Source organism: Homarus americanus, unplaced genomic scaffold (assembly GCF_018991925.1).
Source record: "Homarus americanus isolate GMGI-L3 unplaced genomic scaffold, GMGI_Hamer_2.0 scaffold24958, whole genome shotgun sequence".
Taxonomy (NCBI): Eukaryota; Metazoa; Arthropoda; class Malacostraca; order Decapoda; family Nephropidae; genus Homarus; species Homarus americanus.
This window is the reverse complement of record NW_024746876.1, coordinates 1,983-19,835: the sequence shown is the minus strand read 5'-3', so window position 1 is coordinate 19,835 and position 17,853 is coordinate 1,983. Positions and strand designations below refer to the sequence as shown.

Sequence of the window (17,853 nt, the reverse complement as noted above, 5' to 3'; positions counted from 1 at the left end):
TGGTAATAATAATAATATTAACAACAAAACAACAACATAACAACAACAACAACAATAACACTAATAATAATAATAATAATAATAATAATAATAATAATAATAATAATAATAATAATAATAATAATATTAATAATAATTATAATAAATAAATAAATTAAAAATTAAAATAGATCAATTGTGAGAAATTATATATATATATATATATATATATATATATATATATATATGTTGTGTTGTCAAAGTAAGAGAAACAATTGAGACCCTGCAACTGTGTGTAAATGAGGCAGAAATTCAGATCATCAACCTGGGACTTGGTCACATATGGCAGCAGGGTCCACCATTAGACAACACATTATGCTTCCAATATCTTCCCTGTTTGGTACCTACCGACTGCCTATTATCACTGGGCTGCATTTGAAAAAAAAATTCATGAGGTGCGGGGTTTCTTAGCTGATTCTTTATGTATTTTGCGTGCTGATTCCAAAAATGCCATTCATTTTGCCCAATCAGGTCAGATTTTTATGCTATGGGAATTAGGAAAAAATCGAAATTCTTAAATATGATGTCAAAATTTTTATGCAAAATATATCATAAGAAATGTAACCACAACACATAGGACCAAAATATGTCAACTACATAGATGCCTTTACAGTTAGACATGCATAAATGGCTGTCGCAGAGAATTTCTTTGGTGGTTGGTGTCTGGGGCGTCCCGTTTCAGACACCAACAGTAGTCGGCGAGCATGTTGATATCCCAGCGACCCTGGTACCGCTCCTCCATTACACGGATATCTTGATGGAAGCGTTCTCCTTGTTCCTCACTCACATCACCACAGTTCTCTGGAAAGTAGTCCAAGTGGGAGCTGAGGAAGTGCATCCTGATGGACATGCATGCACCAAGAACTTTGTAGCTCAGAAGTAGGTCCTCAACAACTCGTTCATACTCTGGACTTCTGTAGTTGCTAAGAAAATTGGAGACAATAGACTTAAAGGCATGCCAGGCTTTCTTCTCATTTACATCCATGCTGCAATCAAACTTGGGATCTTTGAAAAGCTCTCTGATCTGAGGGCCATCAAAAATTCCTGCATTCAGCTTTGCCTCACTGACTTTTGGAAATTTTTCTTTCAGAAAATTGAAAGCCTGGCTTTTTTTGTCCAGTGCCTTTACAAAGTTTTTGAACAGACCGAGCTTGATGTGCAGTGGCGGAAGAAGAATGTTCTGCGGATTCACCAGAGCATGGGCAACAACATTGTGAGAACCTGGAGTAAGTCCACTTCTTGCAGGCCAATCACGTTGCATGTAGTGCTGCTTGTCTGCTCGACTATCCCACAGACAGAGGAAACATGCCATGTACCACCAGATGAAAAAGAAATTTAATTGTGAAAAAATATATGTAAAAAAACACGGACATATACTCTTTTCCTTTGCGTCACGGCGGACATTTAAATGGCCGGCGAGCACGTGGGTGTATTTAAATGCATCGTAAGGGCATTAAAACTGACCGAAATCTTTTCTGTGAGGCTTGCCAATGTCTCGGATGATTTTTTAATGAACGAATATGAGGACCCCATTTTGAGCGAAAAATGCCAATATTTTACCTGAATCTCCGCTTAAAATGCTATAGCACAAAATTCTGACCTGATTGAGCAAAATGGATAACATTTTTGAGATCAGCATGCAAAATACACCCAGAAAAGCTTAATAATACACAAACCTCAAAAAATATGCAGGGCAGTGTTATGAATACGCATTCGCTTTGTTTATAAATATATATGCATGCATTATCAGTCTACTTAAATGATGCCAGACACTTACATACATAATGAATCGGCCTCTACTGTGTGTGTGTGTACTTTTGTAGTTATTAAGTGAGAGATGGATGAGGGGGTGAGGGAGGTGTAACAGGTGAGGAAGATGACGGAATTTAATTTTTTGAAATTTTGCCGCGGACAGCAGCTAGTTTATTGTGCAACCCATCCTCCTCCTGTGAGCGGTAGCGCAAAAAGGATTACAGAGTAGAGGCCACAAGGGTGTTTATCAGACCCCATTGATATTGATACTATGGCAATGAATGTTACAGAGTATTTCCATTACATTGTTTCTTTAAGTCGGTACATAGAAGTTTGATTAGGTGGGTACAGCCTTAGTATATCAGCTATCTATCATCAGAGATAAAGTGCTGCGCCATTGCATACACAGTGTGCTTGGATCTATCTCTATAAGGTTATATTTTTCAGTCTAAGACGTAGTGTTGGAGTGTGTGGCCATATGTCTGGCCACACACTTTACATTTAGTTTTGTTCACATCTGCCTGCGGGGCGTACTGCAAGAGGCACTTATATCTTGGTCTAGCGGTTACATCTTTTACTCTAGTGATCTTGTTACTTGCTCCATATGTATGTTTTATTTGATACATCTCATCATGGTAAACAATGGATTGACTATTACCTGTTTGCACTTGTCTACTGCGGCTTCAAATTTATCCTGATTACAGTTTATAAGGTTCTGTTTGACAGTCCCAGATTGTACTCAACTTTGTCATTGTTGGACGCGAGTTTCACTAAGGCATCAACTCTATCAAGTTCGCTAATGCCTGTGTGAGAGGGGATCCACAGCAGCTTGATCCTGATACCCCGTCAACAAGACACATACGCTTTTGTTTGACTTCAGAGACAAGCGGGTGACAATCTGAGCAAATAGTGAGGATAAGGAGTCAGTGATGATGAGACTGTCAGTGGCAGTGTCTTCAACAAGTTTCAGGGCTGTGAGTGTGGCAAGTAGTTCAGTTTGTAGAGTGGATGACCAGTTAGTAATTCTAGCTCCTTTCTGTGGGAGATGAGGGGTGAGGGAGATGACGGAAGAAGGTGAGGGAGGTGATGATATGAGGGAAGAAAATGAGACAGGTAAAGGAGATAAGGGATGAAATGAGAAAGATAAGGGAGGGGAAGAATGAAGAGGGAAGTGAGGGAGATGAGAGAAAGAGAGAGAGAGGTGAGGGTCCCGCTAAGACAACAGGTGAGCTAAAGGAACTGTGGCCCATGACTGTGCTTACCTGAGACGACACTCACCGTCAACAAGACACCCAAACCATCTTACCTGTTATTTTACTCATTAATTAACCCACGATATAGGTAGATAAGGTAGAGTCTCGGTGTAATTGCGACGCCATCTTCAATCCCCATCATTTGAGTGAGTTTGATTAATTTAGTGATATTTTGAGACAGTTTATAAGCAGGTGAGGGGGTGGGGGGGAAAGAAGGTCGGTTAGGGAGTATTTGTTGAAGGCAGGCAATGAACGCTCAAGTAGACACACACACACACACACACACACACACACACACACACACACTAATTCCTTGTGTGATGTTTAGCAAGATAAAGCTTTTTTGTGAGTCTCTTCTTCTTCTTCTTCTTCTTCTTCTCCTTCTTCTTCTTCTTCTTCTTCTCGTATTCCTCCTCCTCCTCCTCCTCTTCTCCTTCTTCTTCTCGTGTTCCTCTTCTCTTCCTTTTCTTCATCTATTTTTCTATTAATTTTAATGTAAAAATTATTTAGTAACACGTAAATCATAACACGTCAATTCCACTGTAGTTTTAATCTTCTACAGTGGGTTTTTGTGTAGTGTTTTAGTGTATATAATTATGTTAAACCCTTCACTACTTTCAACGTTTTAATTCCTAACCCCAGACGATTTTATTGAGCTCAGAGGCGACCCCGTACACCAGAGTATTGGAACATTGTGTACACTGTCTTATTTTCTATACTGGACAATAATTCTTCTAAAAAAAAATAATATTAAGCAAGATATGGTTAATTTTTAGTTTTATTTTCTTTATTGTGTTTATCTAAAGACAAAAATTTTCCAAGTGTGTTTTATCTTACGATCTTTGTCTTAGGATCAAAGGAGACTACAGTTTCATACAGGATTAAAATCTATTGATATTTTGTTGTTTTTCCACTCTCACATCTTTTGCATTTCAACATTCTAAATTGCATTAATAGAATACGATACTCTGACGTCAGCAGAAAACAGTTAAATGTAATCTAATCTCGGTGTGTATGTGGTGAGATAACGAGGTGGTGCCATAGTTAACAGAGGCGCTGCTGGTAAGGGAGGACTCTAATCGTTGTTGTTAATCGCGTCCTCCTTCAGAACACCTACGGTCTCCTGGTATTAGCCTGTCGATTCTAGAAACTTCCTCTCACACACACCTTGACTGATAAGCTGAAGAGAATTCGGTGGTTATCTCCTCTCAGAAACCGTAATACTGTTGTGATAAACTTGCCGACGGCCCAAATCACTCCTTGACGCCTATACCCTACTCGCCCACATCACCGCCCTCATCACACCGCATCTCCTGGCATCATCCGCACCATCCACGGTCTTGAAACAGCGAGAGAGATGGCTAACCAGGTACTGATCAAGCTACGTGTACTAATGTATGGTGGGACAGTGTTACGTGTTTAATAGTATGGGGGGGGGGTGGGAGGCGTTGAAGAAGTAGATAAGAGGTAAGTAGCTTTGTTAGGTATGACTGAGACCAATAAATTCACCACAATAAAATATATATATGTTTTTTTGATTGTCAAGTTTCTCTGGGGAACATTAGAGACTCAGGGGTCAGGAGAGGTCAGGGGACAATGAGGGGTAAAAGCTGTACCCCAGACTAAAACTGACGAAGCTGTTAAATTTTGGGGGGTTCAGTTTAGTGTTTCTGAATTGAGTCAGTTTTTACGTATTTACTTTCTTTTGGGTTAGGTTAGGTTTCGTTCGTTTATATTAGGTGTTATATTTATATTAGGTGTTTATATTAGGAGTGTTAGTTACAAGACTAGCGAGGTCATCCTAAAACTGTATCTTGCTCTTGTGAGACCACACCTGGATTACGCAGTTCAGTTCTGGTCACCGTATTACAGAATGGATATAGAATCCTTGGAAAGAATTCAGAGGAGAATGACAAGACTAATCCCGGGCATTAGGAACCTTGAGTATAGAGACAGGTTAAAGCGAGGGGCGACCTGATAGAGGTGTACAAGTGGAAGGCAGGGCTAAACAAAGGGGACATTACAAAGGTACTCAAACTATCCAACCAGGAGCGAACTCGTAACAATGGTTTTAAATTAGAGAAATTTAGATTTAGGCGGGAAATAGGTAAACACTGGTTTGGAAACAGAGTAGTGGATGAATGGAACAAGTTACCAAATATCATCATTAACTCGAATACGCTGAATAGCTTCAAACATAGGTTGGATGCTTATATGAGCAATAGGGGTTGGGTGTAAACGGGACTGCCCAGTATGGGCCAATAGGCCCGCTGCAGTTTCCTCCATTCTTATGTTCTTATGTTCTTATGTTAGGTTAAGTTGAGTTAATGTTTGGGTAAATTAGGGTAGGTTAGGTTATCTTAGTGTTAAATTAAGTTAGTGTTAGTTTAGCTTCGGATAGATTAGGTAACGTCAGCGCTAGGATGATTAATGTTAAGCTTACGGATTAAGCTTGAGTGGGGGTTTGGTTAGGTTCGGTTAGCTTAGTTAGGTTAGGTAGGTTATGTTTGGTTTTTAGGTTAGGTTACGTTAGGTTGGGTTTAGTTGTTAGGTTAGGTTAGGTTAGGTTAGGTTAGGTTAGGTTGCATAATGTCAGGTATTTGGCCGCCAACTACAGCAGTATCTTATCTCGTGTTGGCCATTATCACCACACACCTCTGCCACGTCCACCACAGCTGCGACGGGTCTACCTGGTTCTTTTTCTCTCCTTATCACCAACAGCCCTTGTGAGAGAGCCTGTTCATGCCCGTGACCATGTTTATTGTTTCTTTACACGAGTGAGGGAAGTCTAAAAGCTAAGACACACACACACACACACACACACACACACACACACACACACACTACCATTAAACAACAAATATTTCCTTCAATTAGATGTAAAGATAACACTCACCATAGAGGAGGAGGAGGGGAAGGAAGAGGAGGAGCAGGAAGAGGAAGAGGTTGAAGAAGAGGAAGAGGTGGAAGAGGGAGGAGGAAGTGGAGCCTATAGTGTGGATGGTGACCTTTGATATACACTCGTTCCAAAAAAAGTATCTTAACGATTTAGTGTGAGACAATATGACACAACGGACGAAGGATTATGACAACCCTACCGAGACAACAGGAGTCACAGTGTTCATTCTGGAATTAATCGATCACCTCCATAGAGAGACTTTTTTTTTTTTTTGAGTAAATTACATAAATATTAGATCCTTATCGTCCATCTTACAGAGCCAATATAATTAAAGAGGTTAAATATTATTCTTGATTCTTGGATATTAATAATTGGTAACAAGAGGTAAGAGAGATAGAACGAGAGGTAAGAGAGATAGAACGAGAGGTAAGAGAGATAGAACGAGAGGCAAGAGAGATAGAACGAGAGATAAGAGAGATAGAACAAGAGGTAAGAGAGATAGAACGAGAGATAAGAGAGATAGAACGAGAGGTAAGAGAGATAGAACGAGAGGTAAGAGAGATAGAACGAGAGATAAGAGAGATAGAACGAGAGGTAAGAGAGATAGAACGAGAGGTAAGAGAGATAGAACGAGAGATAAGAGAGATAGAACGAGTGATAAGAGAGATAAGAGAGATAGAACGAGAGATAAGAGAGATAGAACGAGAGGTAAGAGAGATAGGATATATCTCCATCGGCTGATATGTTGTGGTATAGTGATTATTTAGAGATGAAGCTTGTAACTTATCGTGTTCTCTCCTGTTAACAAAAATAAATAAATAAATATAAGTGTGATTTTTTCGGAACGTCTCATATTTTTCCTGACATTCCTCCTCAGCCAATGAACTTGTTGTAGCCTCGAACTGTGGACGAGAGTTTATCATTCTCATTTTTCACGACTTTGACCTTAAAGCTGTGACGTGACCTGACTAGAACACTGTGAGTTCATCTAGATCCAGGGTGACGTGTTTAGTACCAGAACTATCAAACACCCCTTTAAATGAGTCATCTTACAAACACACAAGCAAACGTGTTGACAGGTACACAGATGCTGCCAAATAATTCGCCAAACAGTAGATTAATCATGACGATAATAACACACAAGAAGTAAATAATGTATTAATAATCTCATATTGTTGTTACAGCTGATAGCGGCAGCCATAAGAGAGGGCGTCATCACAAACTATGACCCGACCAGCCTTCAGTACCATTGTGTGGTGTGCCCCAGGACGGGGACCGGGGAAATCCTCATTCATCTCAAAAGTAAAGAACACAAGAACAGTCTTATATGGGAGGCTGTGAAAGGCACCCTGCACTTGGAGTTCTCCCTCAGTCATCTTTCTGATGTCGTCCGCGAAGCAAAACTCAACAACGAAGTGACGACTGTTGATAAAAGTCATTTTTCGTATCAGTGTAAAATCTGTGTAGGAAAGAAACCATTTAACGGGTTGGCTCCTCTTGAAGCTCACCTGAGAGGACAACCACATAAGAAAGAAAAGGAGAGCAACAAATTTCTGTCTACTCTGCCAGATAAAGATCCTGGTGTTTCCAAGCCACCTAATGTACCACACCCAAACATCGAACCAACACAGCCTAACAACGCACCAACACACCCCAGCCACACACCATCACACTCCAACCACATACCACCACAGCCTAGCTACACATCACCACACCCCAGTTACTACACACCACAGCCCACCTACACACCACAGCCCTCCCACACACCACAGCCCACCTACACACCACAGCCCTCCCACACACCACAGCCCACCTACACACCACAGCCCTACACACCACAGACCAGCAACACACCAACACAGGCTAGCTACACACCAGCACAGCCCAATTACACACTATCACAGCCCTCCTACACACCACAGACCAGCAACACATCCCTACAGCCCACCTACACATCCCTACAGCCCACCTACACATCCCCACAGCCTTCTTCAGTCCTCCAACAAACCGTAAGTCACAAATATCCTTCTCTAGCCGCTTAATCTTACGTTCAAATCACTAATATAATCTACATCATAAGTTTCAAGAAGCTGTTTGTTGTTTTCATACATTTTTGACGACCATAATGTTTCTCTAGTTACATCAACTCTTATGACTGTGACTCTCCTTGTTGGTGTGAGGCAGAAGTTCCATTGTGTCATTTGTTAGATGTGTCTTATTATGTCGCTAATGCTTACTTGAATACCTTAAAAGAGCGAGAGGAAAGAGAAAGTGCATAACAGACACTATTCACAAGATCTCCTCAGTGTTACCCTGATTTATCTACACTCAGGCAGCCAGCGGTGGTCATCTGCCCTCGAGGGTTGTATCCGACTTGGTGAGTTCGGAGATCCTGACCCCCGAGGCGAGAGAAGCCATCAGTTCGGGGATAGTGAGAGAGAATGAGATGTCCTACTTCTGCAACCTCTGCCAGGTGCCACTGACAGGTGACGCACCCTTGAACCAACATATCAAGGGCACTAGACACAAGAAGGCCCAGAAGGTGGCCCTGCAGCATCAACACCTGCCGGATATTGGAGCCCTAACTGTGAGTATGCATGCGGTGGGAAGTATTAGGGGGAGGGCTTAGGTAGGAAGGAGAGACAGATAGGGATAAATAGACAGATAGAAAGCTTTAGTTAATATACAAGTACACCTGAGAGAAAGAGACAGAGAGACAAAGAGGTGACAAGCAGAGAGAGGGGGGCCCAATAGTTTCCACACTGTACTATAATATAAAGTATTATTTTTTTTAATGTTGGAAAAAGAAGCTAAGATTACCTCTCACTCCCTCAGCTAACACCTGACTCACGCATGTTGATCAACAGCCCAAATGCGGATCATCCTCCCCCTACCACTAACCAGGTGAGACGGATCGACCAGTTCAGCTTACCAGTAAGAAATTTGTAATTTTGTGTATCTTTAAAAGTCCTCAGATGCCAAATTGATCGTCAGCAGAGCCAACTCTACACACACTCACACACACACACACACACACACACACACACACACACACACACACACACACACACACACACACACACACACACACACACACACACACACACACCTTAAATCCTTGATATGTTTAGAAATAATTGGTGGGAAGACTTTGCTAATTACACCCAGTGCTCGTAAAAGTCTGGCGAATCTCCAGTCAGTCTTAGATTCCTTAAAAATATCATTGATGGGCGAAGAGGAATGCCTGGCGGTGTTGACTGCTCGTGCTGGCGCTGGATTTATGATACCGGTGTGAGGGGAGATGGTCAAGTATGGTTGAGAGTTTTGTTGGTACCATTTTATAGGGTAGTATCTTTCTCCTTTTGTATTTTGCTTTAATTTCTTTTCTGTCTCACTATTTTTAAACAACTATTTTTCTTTCTGTCTTAACTCTTCAACATTTTTTCTCTCAATTTTTTACTTTATTAATTCCATATGTTAGCTGTGTCTTATTTATTATACTGCTCATAGTTACTCCTTAACCTCTGACCTGTGGTAGCATGGCTCGAGGGCTAGGGCACTGGGTATTATTCTGGTATCGCGTTATGGAGGATGAATGAAGGTAAATACTGCACGAGAATGATACCCCCACCATACAACACTTTCAGTAACACAAAACTGCAAGGATCAACTCCATGACTCCACTTATTTTGGTACTTACAACAAGGTACATTTACCAACTTATTCCATTACTTTGGTACACATTTAAAAGAACGCACGACACTATAATCTTATATATAGCACACCTTAGCACCATCAGTACAGGTTAACTGAGAACTGTAGCTCTTAATTAGTAACGGGACTCTGGTAATAGCATCAAAACCAATACCTTAACAGCACCAGGACTAGTAGCTTCTCTCCGCTACTTTTCTACATTCCCCAAGAAGTAAGGTGGCGACCATCATACTCTTGCTGCCTCCAAACACACCTACCACTGAGGAGATTACATACATGGATACTCGGGGGAATAACACAACCAATATGTAACTTTACTTAGTGGTGGACTCAAAACAATGGTATGAGCTGGCCGTGTTTTATCCTCACGTGAGATTACTGGTGGACAGCGAACACAGTCTAGCCACCTCCTCCTAGCGACTGGCTGTACGTGATATGACTCATTTCACCCTACAACTTGTTACACGACGCTATCCAATCTCAATGGCCTTCATCAACCTCCATGCTAGTCGTGGATGTCGTCCTGGTATACAACGACCCTTGGCCTATATGTGTTCAGAGAGGATGCGTGTCTTAGAGTAAGGTCTGGGCTTACAACAGAGGGACGCAGCGAGCTCGCCGTTAGATCTTGAAGGTAAGAAGGCTGACATATCCCTTCAGGAATATTAATTACTTTCTAAATACAAAACCGATAACAATTTCAATACAAACATCAGATCCTTTGATGACTGGGAATCAAAATAATCTAATTTCATTAGCAATCTGGAGACTCAGGGTATCCCTAGGGACGATGTCATGATACGTCATTTCTTACAGTAGACTCTACACTGACTTATATGGACACTTTCACTAACAGTAAACACCGTTGAAGTTTTCAACATCACTCACAAGGGATCTTGAATGTTTCATCTGTGCTCATACATATCTCATGTAAAGTAATATAATTGTGTTCTCTCTCAATCTCAAATCTGTGAACACAATGTGAGGTATCAAGAAATATCAGCTCCTGCGTCCATACTCAAGAGAAAACGGAGGGCTCAGGCCTCCTGAAGCGGTTAGAGCATGGATGTCTCAACTAGGAACTTCAACAGTTTCACAAATTTTGTGGGCGGTGTAGCATAATATGAATAATTAAGTGTTGAACAGACTAGTCATGCTATTGTGACCATGGCGGTCAGACAAAGGTTCTATCGACTCGACTGCTGGTGAAGTTGTTTTGTTAAAGTACTTGAGTTTGAGGAGGTCTTAGTGCAAGGACTTGAGGTGAGGACAGAGCAACACTTACAAATATACCACAACCAGGACAAAATACCTACCTTAGACTCTTGAGAAACTTATGTTTTCATTTATGATTTCTACATCACTTTTATCCTTGTATTTTACTTGGTGTTCTGATAATCCAGCACAGGAGGATGTTAGACCATTACATTCAGCGAGTGGAACAGGTCAGTCTCTAGTGCCAGCCGTCTAGTGGCCACGTCAGAGAATTATTTTTCATCATAGACAGAATATATCGCATTATATATCCTTCAAATACCATTTATGTATCAATATTACCATAGCTCACTGTATTACCTATAATATAGCGTGAAAATATAACTTATTTAGATTATGGTCAGAATAAAATAGTTAGTAATAAAAGGTTTACATTTTCTTTAATAGTAAAATTAAAAAGGACGAAATTGGGATAACGTAAATATTATTCCTTGACGGTAACTATAGGGAGTCATTTCATGACTGTATTAAATATATATTTGTTAACTGAATTGTCCAGCTTAACTTCAATATAAAGATTAAACTAACATAATCCCATTAATATAAAATATAAAACACGATGCTTATCAATTGAATTAAAGTCACATATTCAAGGGCGGATCCAGGGGGTCCTGGGGTCCCGGACCACCGCTTTCACCAGAAAATTCCAATGCTTTATCTTAAATGCAGTATTGTATTCAGGAGTTTTTTAATAGTAAAAAGTAATTACTATTGACCTCAGAATGTCTCCTAATATCAAATGCACATGGCTTCAAAATAGGCCCCAAAATGGCCATATTGGTCAGATTAAAAAAAATCAGGGGAGGAAGGGGGGGGGGTAGACTTACAGAGACCCCACTGTGGGCTCGTTTTGCTCGCCATGTTCCCCAACCCAAAACTTCTTGGACCCTCCTTTTGATATTCCTGGATCCGCCCTGATAATGTCCATCATAGTTACACCTCTACGTCTTATTTACAATCTGTATTTGCCCCCCCCCACCCCCCACACCCCCTTCCACCAAAAAAAATTATTGTATAATGTTTATGTCTTCGTCTGTTGTCGTGTATCAGAGGACTACGTGATCATTAGTCGGTGAAAAGAGATTACTCACGGCTAGGAGGATGACAAGTGATGAACTTTGTGAACCAGAGTAAAACTCCCCCCCCTGTAACTGCCTTTGTCTCATTCGGTCCCTGCCTCATGGCACCTGTGTCAGCCACCTGTATCACACTACTGCTGCACATAAGACATCTGTGAAGAAATTATTACAAAATCCTACGGGGGTTTCACATCAAATTCACTTTCATTAATACATCATCTTAAATGTATTGTAACATGGAAACTGTGAAGAATCTGACATTTTACCATAGAGACGTTGTGGTTTAGAATTATCCAAGGATTTCATCCTCCTATTTAATGTACTCTTCGCTCAATCACCCTGTATACAGGTGTAAAAATGTATATATATATATATATATATATATATATATATATATATATATATATATATATATATATATATATATATATATATATATATATATATATATATATATATATATATATATATATATATAAGGTAAAAGTGAGACCTCAAATGTCTGATAACTAACCTACATATAGCATTAACTCAGCCTCAAGACTCACCATGTAAACACCCCAAGCCATTCAGGACATAGCTGTAAGAAGCATGGTCACTGGTACTCATCCATGACTTAAGCAATGACCAAGAACTAGGGGTCAACAGCCACCATAACCCTCGTGGTAGATCAAGGGCTATGGGACCACCTCAACTTGTACACATCACTAATATGACCGAAGGAACAGAATGGACTCTTAAGTAAGTCCTGAATTTGAGTCTGACAGTAACATTACAGACTACAAGAAGAAAGATTTCACTCTCGACCTCCTTAACTTAACATGGCTGCCTATATTCTCTTCTTGTCTCTGGAAGCAAATCGATCATGATAAAGCGTTGGTGTAGACAGGCCTGAGTGGAGAGGCGTCGGTGTTGTTGGCTGGCGTGAGGCAGTTTATACCTACAGTTAAGGAGATGATTTTCTCCACTGTAATTTGGAAACGTTTAGTAACATATATCGAATCTTGGAGGATCATGTATGCATCATAAGACATAGTACTGTACCTGCACGAATATTAAGCATTGTCTGGCAGTCCCCTCTACCAAACACAACAAATAAGACAAACTAGTGGAACTTATTACGCCAGACGAACGCCTGGCAGTCACCTGCCTGTGATGGAGTTAAAACATGATCGACAGTATTATCCACCAAACTCTCGACGTTCAGTGATCAAATATCGTTCTCAGCTGACGGTCTAAGACTATCGTAGTGATGCTGAAGTCCTGACCATAATTTAGGACTTGGCTTACGCCGTCTCCAGGTTGTGGCTCTCCATGAAAAGCTTTTGACATTAATCCATTCAGTAATAAATGTTGGAAAATATTTATCTTATTATATTAAAGTAAACTTTACAGTATTATTAAACATGAGTATACAAGTGCCCTCATGAGGGTTGGCAGCTGTCAAGTGACGTGTTGTGTAATGTGTGCGGACACTCGCGCACCTCATTCTGCCCACTACCACTCTGATGGGGCATGGAGGCGTGAGGTATCCACCCACTTGTTTCTTCCTTCCATCTACAGAGTCGCAGCTCAGTAACAGGATAACCCCCCTCTCTCTCTCTAAGAAACTCTGGCATGCTCTAGTTTCTTATATTAGGGGCTGATCCAGGTGGGGGTCCTGGTGATCCGGGTCTCCCCTTTTGATCAGAAAATTCCAATACTTTTTTCATTAATGCAGTATTGTACTCAGCCATTTGTGTATAGTAAAAAGTAATTACTATTGACTTCAGAATATTTACTAATATCAAATGCTCATGAATTCAAAATGGCCTCAAAATGCCCATGATATTGGTCAGATTTAAAAAAAAAATCTGGGGGCTTACAGCACCTCTCCTCCACCCACACACAAAAGGAAAAAAACAGCTAAACAGCTAAGTGGGCTCGTTGTGCTCGCCATGCCCCCCCCCCCTTTTTTATATTCCTGGATTCGCCCTCCCTAAACTTGAGGAAAAGACTCTCCTTCACACTTAACCTGCGGTCTTCCGACTCCATTTGACAGTGGTCTACCTCTACCTCCCACAGACGGATCTGGCAGACCCAGAAGCCGAAGTGCAAGATCACCAGCAAGCAAGTTGTGGTAAGGTGCCCGCCATATTGAGGATTAGTCACCCCTATCTGCCCTTCCAACCGGGCCAGCAGGTCCTTCTTGACCTACCCAGAGGAATGCACAAGGTCTCAGCTGTCTCCTGGGATGGGCCTTACACAGTACAGGCAGAGGTCGAGTCTGGCTACATGGTCAGAGAGGCTAATGGCAGGTGTAAGACGGTGGTCAGGGAGTCCTGCAAGCTATTCACACCAGGACAAGGTGATAGTCGTCCCTATCACCTGAAGGAGGACACCTGTGAGCCAGCAGACGAGCGAGATAGACCACCTGCCGCTAATGGACTTAATAGCTCTGCAGCTGACCTCTCTAGCGTCCCACAGCCACGCCTGTCCTCAGACACTGATAATTGCCCTCTAACATCACAACGAGGCGAAGTACACGAGAAGCTGAGAACACTTTCAAAAGTTCCCATTATAAATCTAACGCCAAATTCACCACAAAATACCCAAGTCTACACCTCAGTGATACTCGGTGAAGACGATGGACAAGCAGTTGTCTTCTGCGCTCAAGAACGCAACAGGAAGTGGAAACCCTCAAAGGTGTATCATAGTCGAGGTACACAGACGGAAGCTCAGTCTGGGGTCCCCACCATCACCTGCGGTGTGCAAACATATGAAACCTTTACCAAGATATCAGGAAATTATCGTATGTAGAAAAAATCCTCCTCTGGTGTGTGCCGCCGCAACCTCTCTCACATAACAAGAGTATGCCCGCCAAACACTATATTTTGACTGCCTAACAAACCGCCTCTTGTATACAGTGGAAAGGTGGAGACGAGTACCCAAAGTTAATCAGTTTGGTGTTGACCAACTCCAGTGATCAGTGTCTTTCGTTAACTCTGTAGGTCAGCGGCATCCTTTCACCTGCTGTGCCCAGGGGACTGATACATCCTGTCACCATTGGAAGGTGTTGTTGGTAATACTGGATTGAAAGGATCATTACCTTTACCTTAACAGGAAATACTAAAGTAAACACATTGCGAAACAAGATAACCGCTATAAACTCACTCAATTAAGATGGCTCTAAATCTGAGGAGAAAATTAAACTAAATTAAACTAATAGTTTATTTCCCCCTAACTCCACCCGCGTGGGTAAAGTGTGGTAAGGTTCCGTTATGAAATTCTCAAGAAAACTCATTAGTGTAAGAAACGCCCAAGACTGTGTGTATTTACCTCGTGTCAGCGTCCCGCCACCTGCTATGCCTTCCTGGCTCCTGTAGGCTGAGGAGCCTCTTGACGGATGAGACAATCCTAAAGGAACATCATAAACATGGCAAGTAAAATGAAAAATTTGGGGGATGAAATTATGTTTAGGAAAGATTTTTTGAAGAATAAATGTGCAGAACCTTTGATTAAATACGCCAGAGTTACGCTGACAGAAGCTACGACAACATTCACATACACTCTGGGTTGACTCAAGGTTAGAAGGCGCGGGTGGGTGTAACTGCCATATAACGAGTCTTAATTAATGTTTTTTGTACCTGAATATTTTCAAGTCATTGTTCATGGAGAAACACTTTCCTGGATGTGTTACTTCGGTATCTCTGACATTGTTCATCGTCATAGGTGAGGCGCTGTGCTCGCTCATCAGCAGTCTCTAAGTCTTTATCTTTACCTTTGTCTCAACACTAAGTTTTAGCAACAATGGTTGTCGGATTGACTCAAATTGTCTTTGTCTCTTCGGCTGCATTGTGTACCCCTAGGAATATTTCATGTTTTTTTCCATTGGATTTAATTCCTCGCTTTATAATGTATCCCTCCCTACCTCTTACCCCGATCCTTCCCACACACACACCACCCTATACACTACTCCCTCTGCCTGGAGCTCTCAGACTTGACCTTTACATCTGGCCACAATCAACACCATTTCTTCAAAATTGAAAGTTACGTCGATTTATTCATATGTATGCATCACAAGTACTTGAGATGATCATCCAAGAAAATTTTCTTGCCTGCAGATTGACGGTGTGTTGCCATTTCCGTGGACTGTGAAGTCGTGCGCGAGTCCCATACCACCGTCTGAGAAAGTCTACCGGAACCTCAGTACGCCCCGGGGTCTGGTTTGTATCTTCAATTACCATTTTTCTGGCCAAAACACGCGGTTGGGAGCGAGGACTGACTCACACAACCTCAAAACCTTATTTACTAGGATGGGTTACCGAGTTTACCTGTACGAGGACCTCACCAAACAAGGGACACTAGATCAACTGAAGAACATTCAGCAGGACAAAGATCTTGCAATCTACGACTCCTTCATCTTGATTGTTCTTAGTCACGGCGTAAAAGACTTGATGTTTTGTACCAACGGCATCGAGCTAACAGAGAAGCTAAGTCTGGATGATGTGCGTTACCACTTCGTTGACGGCTCGTGTCCCAACCTGAGGAACAAACCCAAGATATTCCTGGCGAACTTCTGCCGCGGAGAGACGCAGGAGGAATCACGGTCCTTGCAGACAGATTCCATCACATCCCAAATCACTAATGCTCCTCAAGATATGAAGACCATTTACGCCAGCATCAACAACTTCCGTGCGTTGAGAGATCCGGGGAGAGGTACTGTATTTGTGCAGGCGCTGTGTGACGTCCTGGCTAATCACGCCCATGACAGTGAGCTAAGTGACCTCTACCTCGAACTGTGTAAGAACATGCAGTCAAAGGCTGGAACCACCCCGGAGGAACAGAACTATAGATTCAAGCAGTTCTATTTCAACCCGTTGTAAGGGAAGTGAATATAAAGTAACCATACTGATCCAATATAATACTAGATGAAAAAATAAAAACATAATGGAAATATTTATTGAAGAATGAAATATCAGATGAAATGGGTTAATTTAATGTGTGGGATAAATTGTTACATTATTTACACGTATAACAAGCGATGTATCGGCAGAGAATAAGAGCATAAGAAAAAGGTTAAGTTAAAACTACTGACGAAGGAAGTACCAACAGCTAATACTGTAATAGAAATGTTGACTGAGAAATATAGACGATATAAGGAAAGCAATTGAATCCCTAACTCACACACACACACTGTAACACTCTCTCCAAAAAAGTGGTGATCGATGAATTCAAAATGAACACTGTGACTCCTGTTGTCTCGAAAGGTTTGTCAAAATCCAACGTCCGTTGTGTCATATTGTTTCACAAAGTCGTAAATATACTTTTTGGATGAAGTATTACGTCCAGGAAGGAGCAGAGTGCTGGTAGACTTTACTGATTTGTTGTTATAACCCAAGTGTATCAGACTCAACCTCTGGATGGTGATCTAACTATTAAGGAAAAATCTTTTGTATGCCATTTATCCATATGATTAGTATTGTATATAATAAACAGTAAATTAAAAACATGGTAACATATTGTTTTATTTTCCATCTCATTACCTGGACGAATGGATGGATAGATAGATAAATAGATTTAGTAGTTGATTGATCTATTCATTGATTGATAGATTAGTTAAATTAAAGTAGATAAATCAGAGAGATAGATTGATTGATTGGTAGATAGATATATATACAGTAAAATCATTATACATCTTTAAAGTGGTTCATCGTGTGTATACAATGGACAGGTATTTAAACAATGGTAAACAATAAGTCCAATTGACCAAGAAGAACCCAAGAAAGTCACACGCAAAACAGGGGAGGATCCAGGAATATCAAGAGGGAGATCCAAGAAGTTGTGGATGGGAGAACATGGC

General features: G+C 41.2%; 1 protein-coding gene across 1 annotated transcript; it reads left to right on the top strand.

The window, feature by feature from the left end:
- The first annotated feature begins 6,712 nt into the window (after window positions 1–6,712).
- LOC121879450 (caspase-2-like) lies at window positions 6,713–17,508 on the top strand. Its single transcript, XM_042386102.1, has 6 exons — window positions 6,713–6,721; window positions 7,128–7,544; window positions 7,752–7,952; window positions 8,276–8,530; window positions 8,779–8,847; window positions 16,115–17,508. Exons 1-6 carry the CDS (start codon window positions 6,713–6,715, stop codon window positions 16,874–16,876), a joined length of 1,713 nt encoding a protein of 570 aa, XP_042242036.1. The 3' UTR covers window positions 16,877–17,508.
- Window positions 17,509–17,853: the final 345 nt, after the last annotated feature.

Excerpts from the sequence above, each read along its gene's own strand:
- LOC121879450 (XM_042386102.1), top strand. Across the intron at positions 7,545-7,751 it reads GTGTTTCCAAGCCACCTAAT|CCCACCTACACACCACAGCC; the intron begins GTACCACACCCA and ends CACACACCACAG. Across the intron at positions 8,848-16,114 it reads CTCCCCCTACCACTAACCAG|ATTGACGGTGTGTTGCCATT; the intron begins GTGAGACGGATC and ends TCTTGCCTGCAG.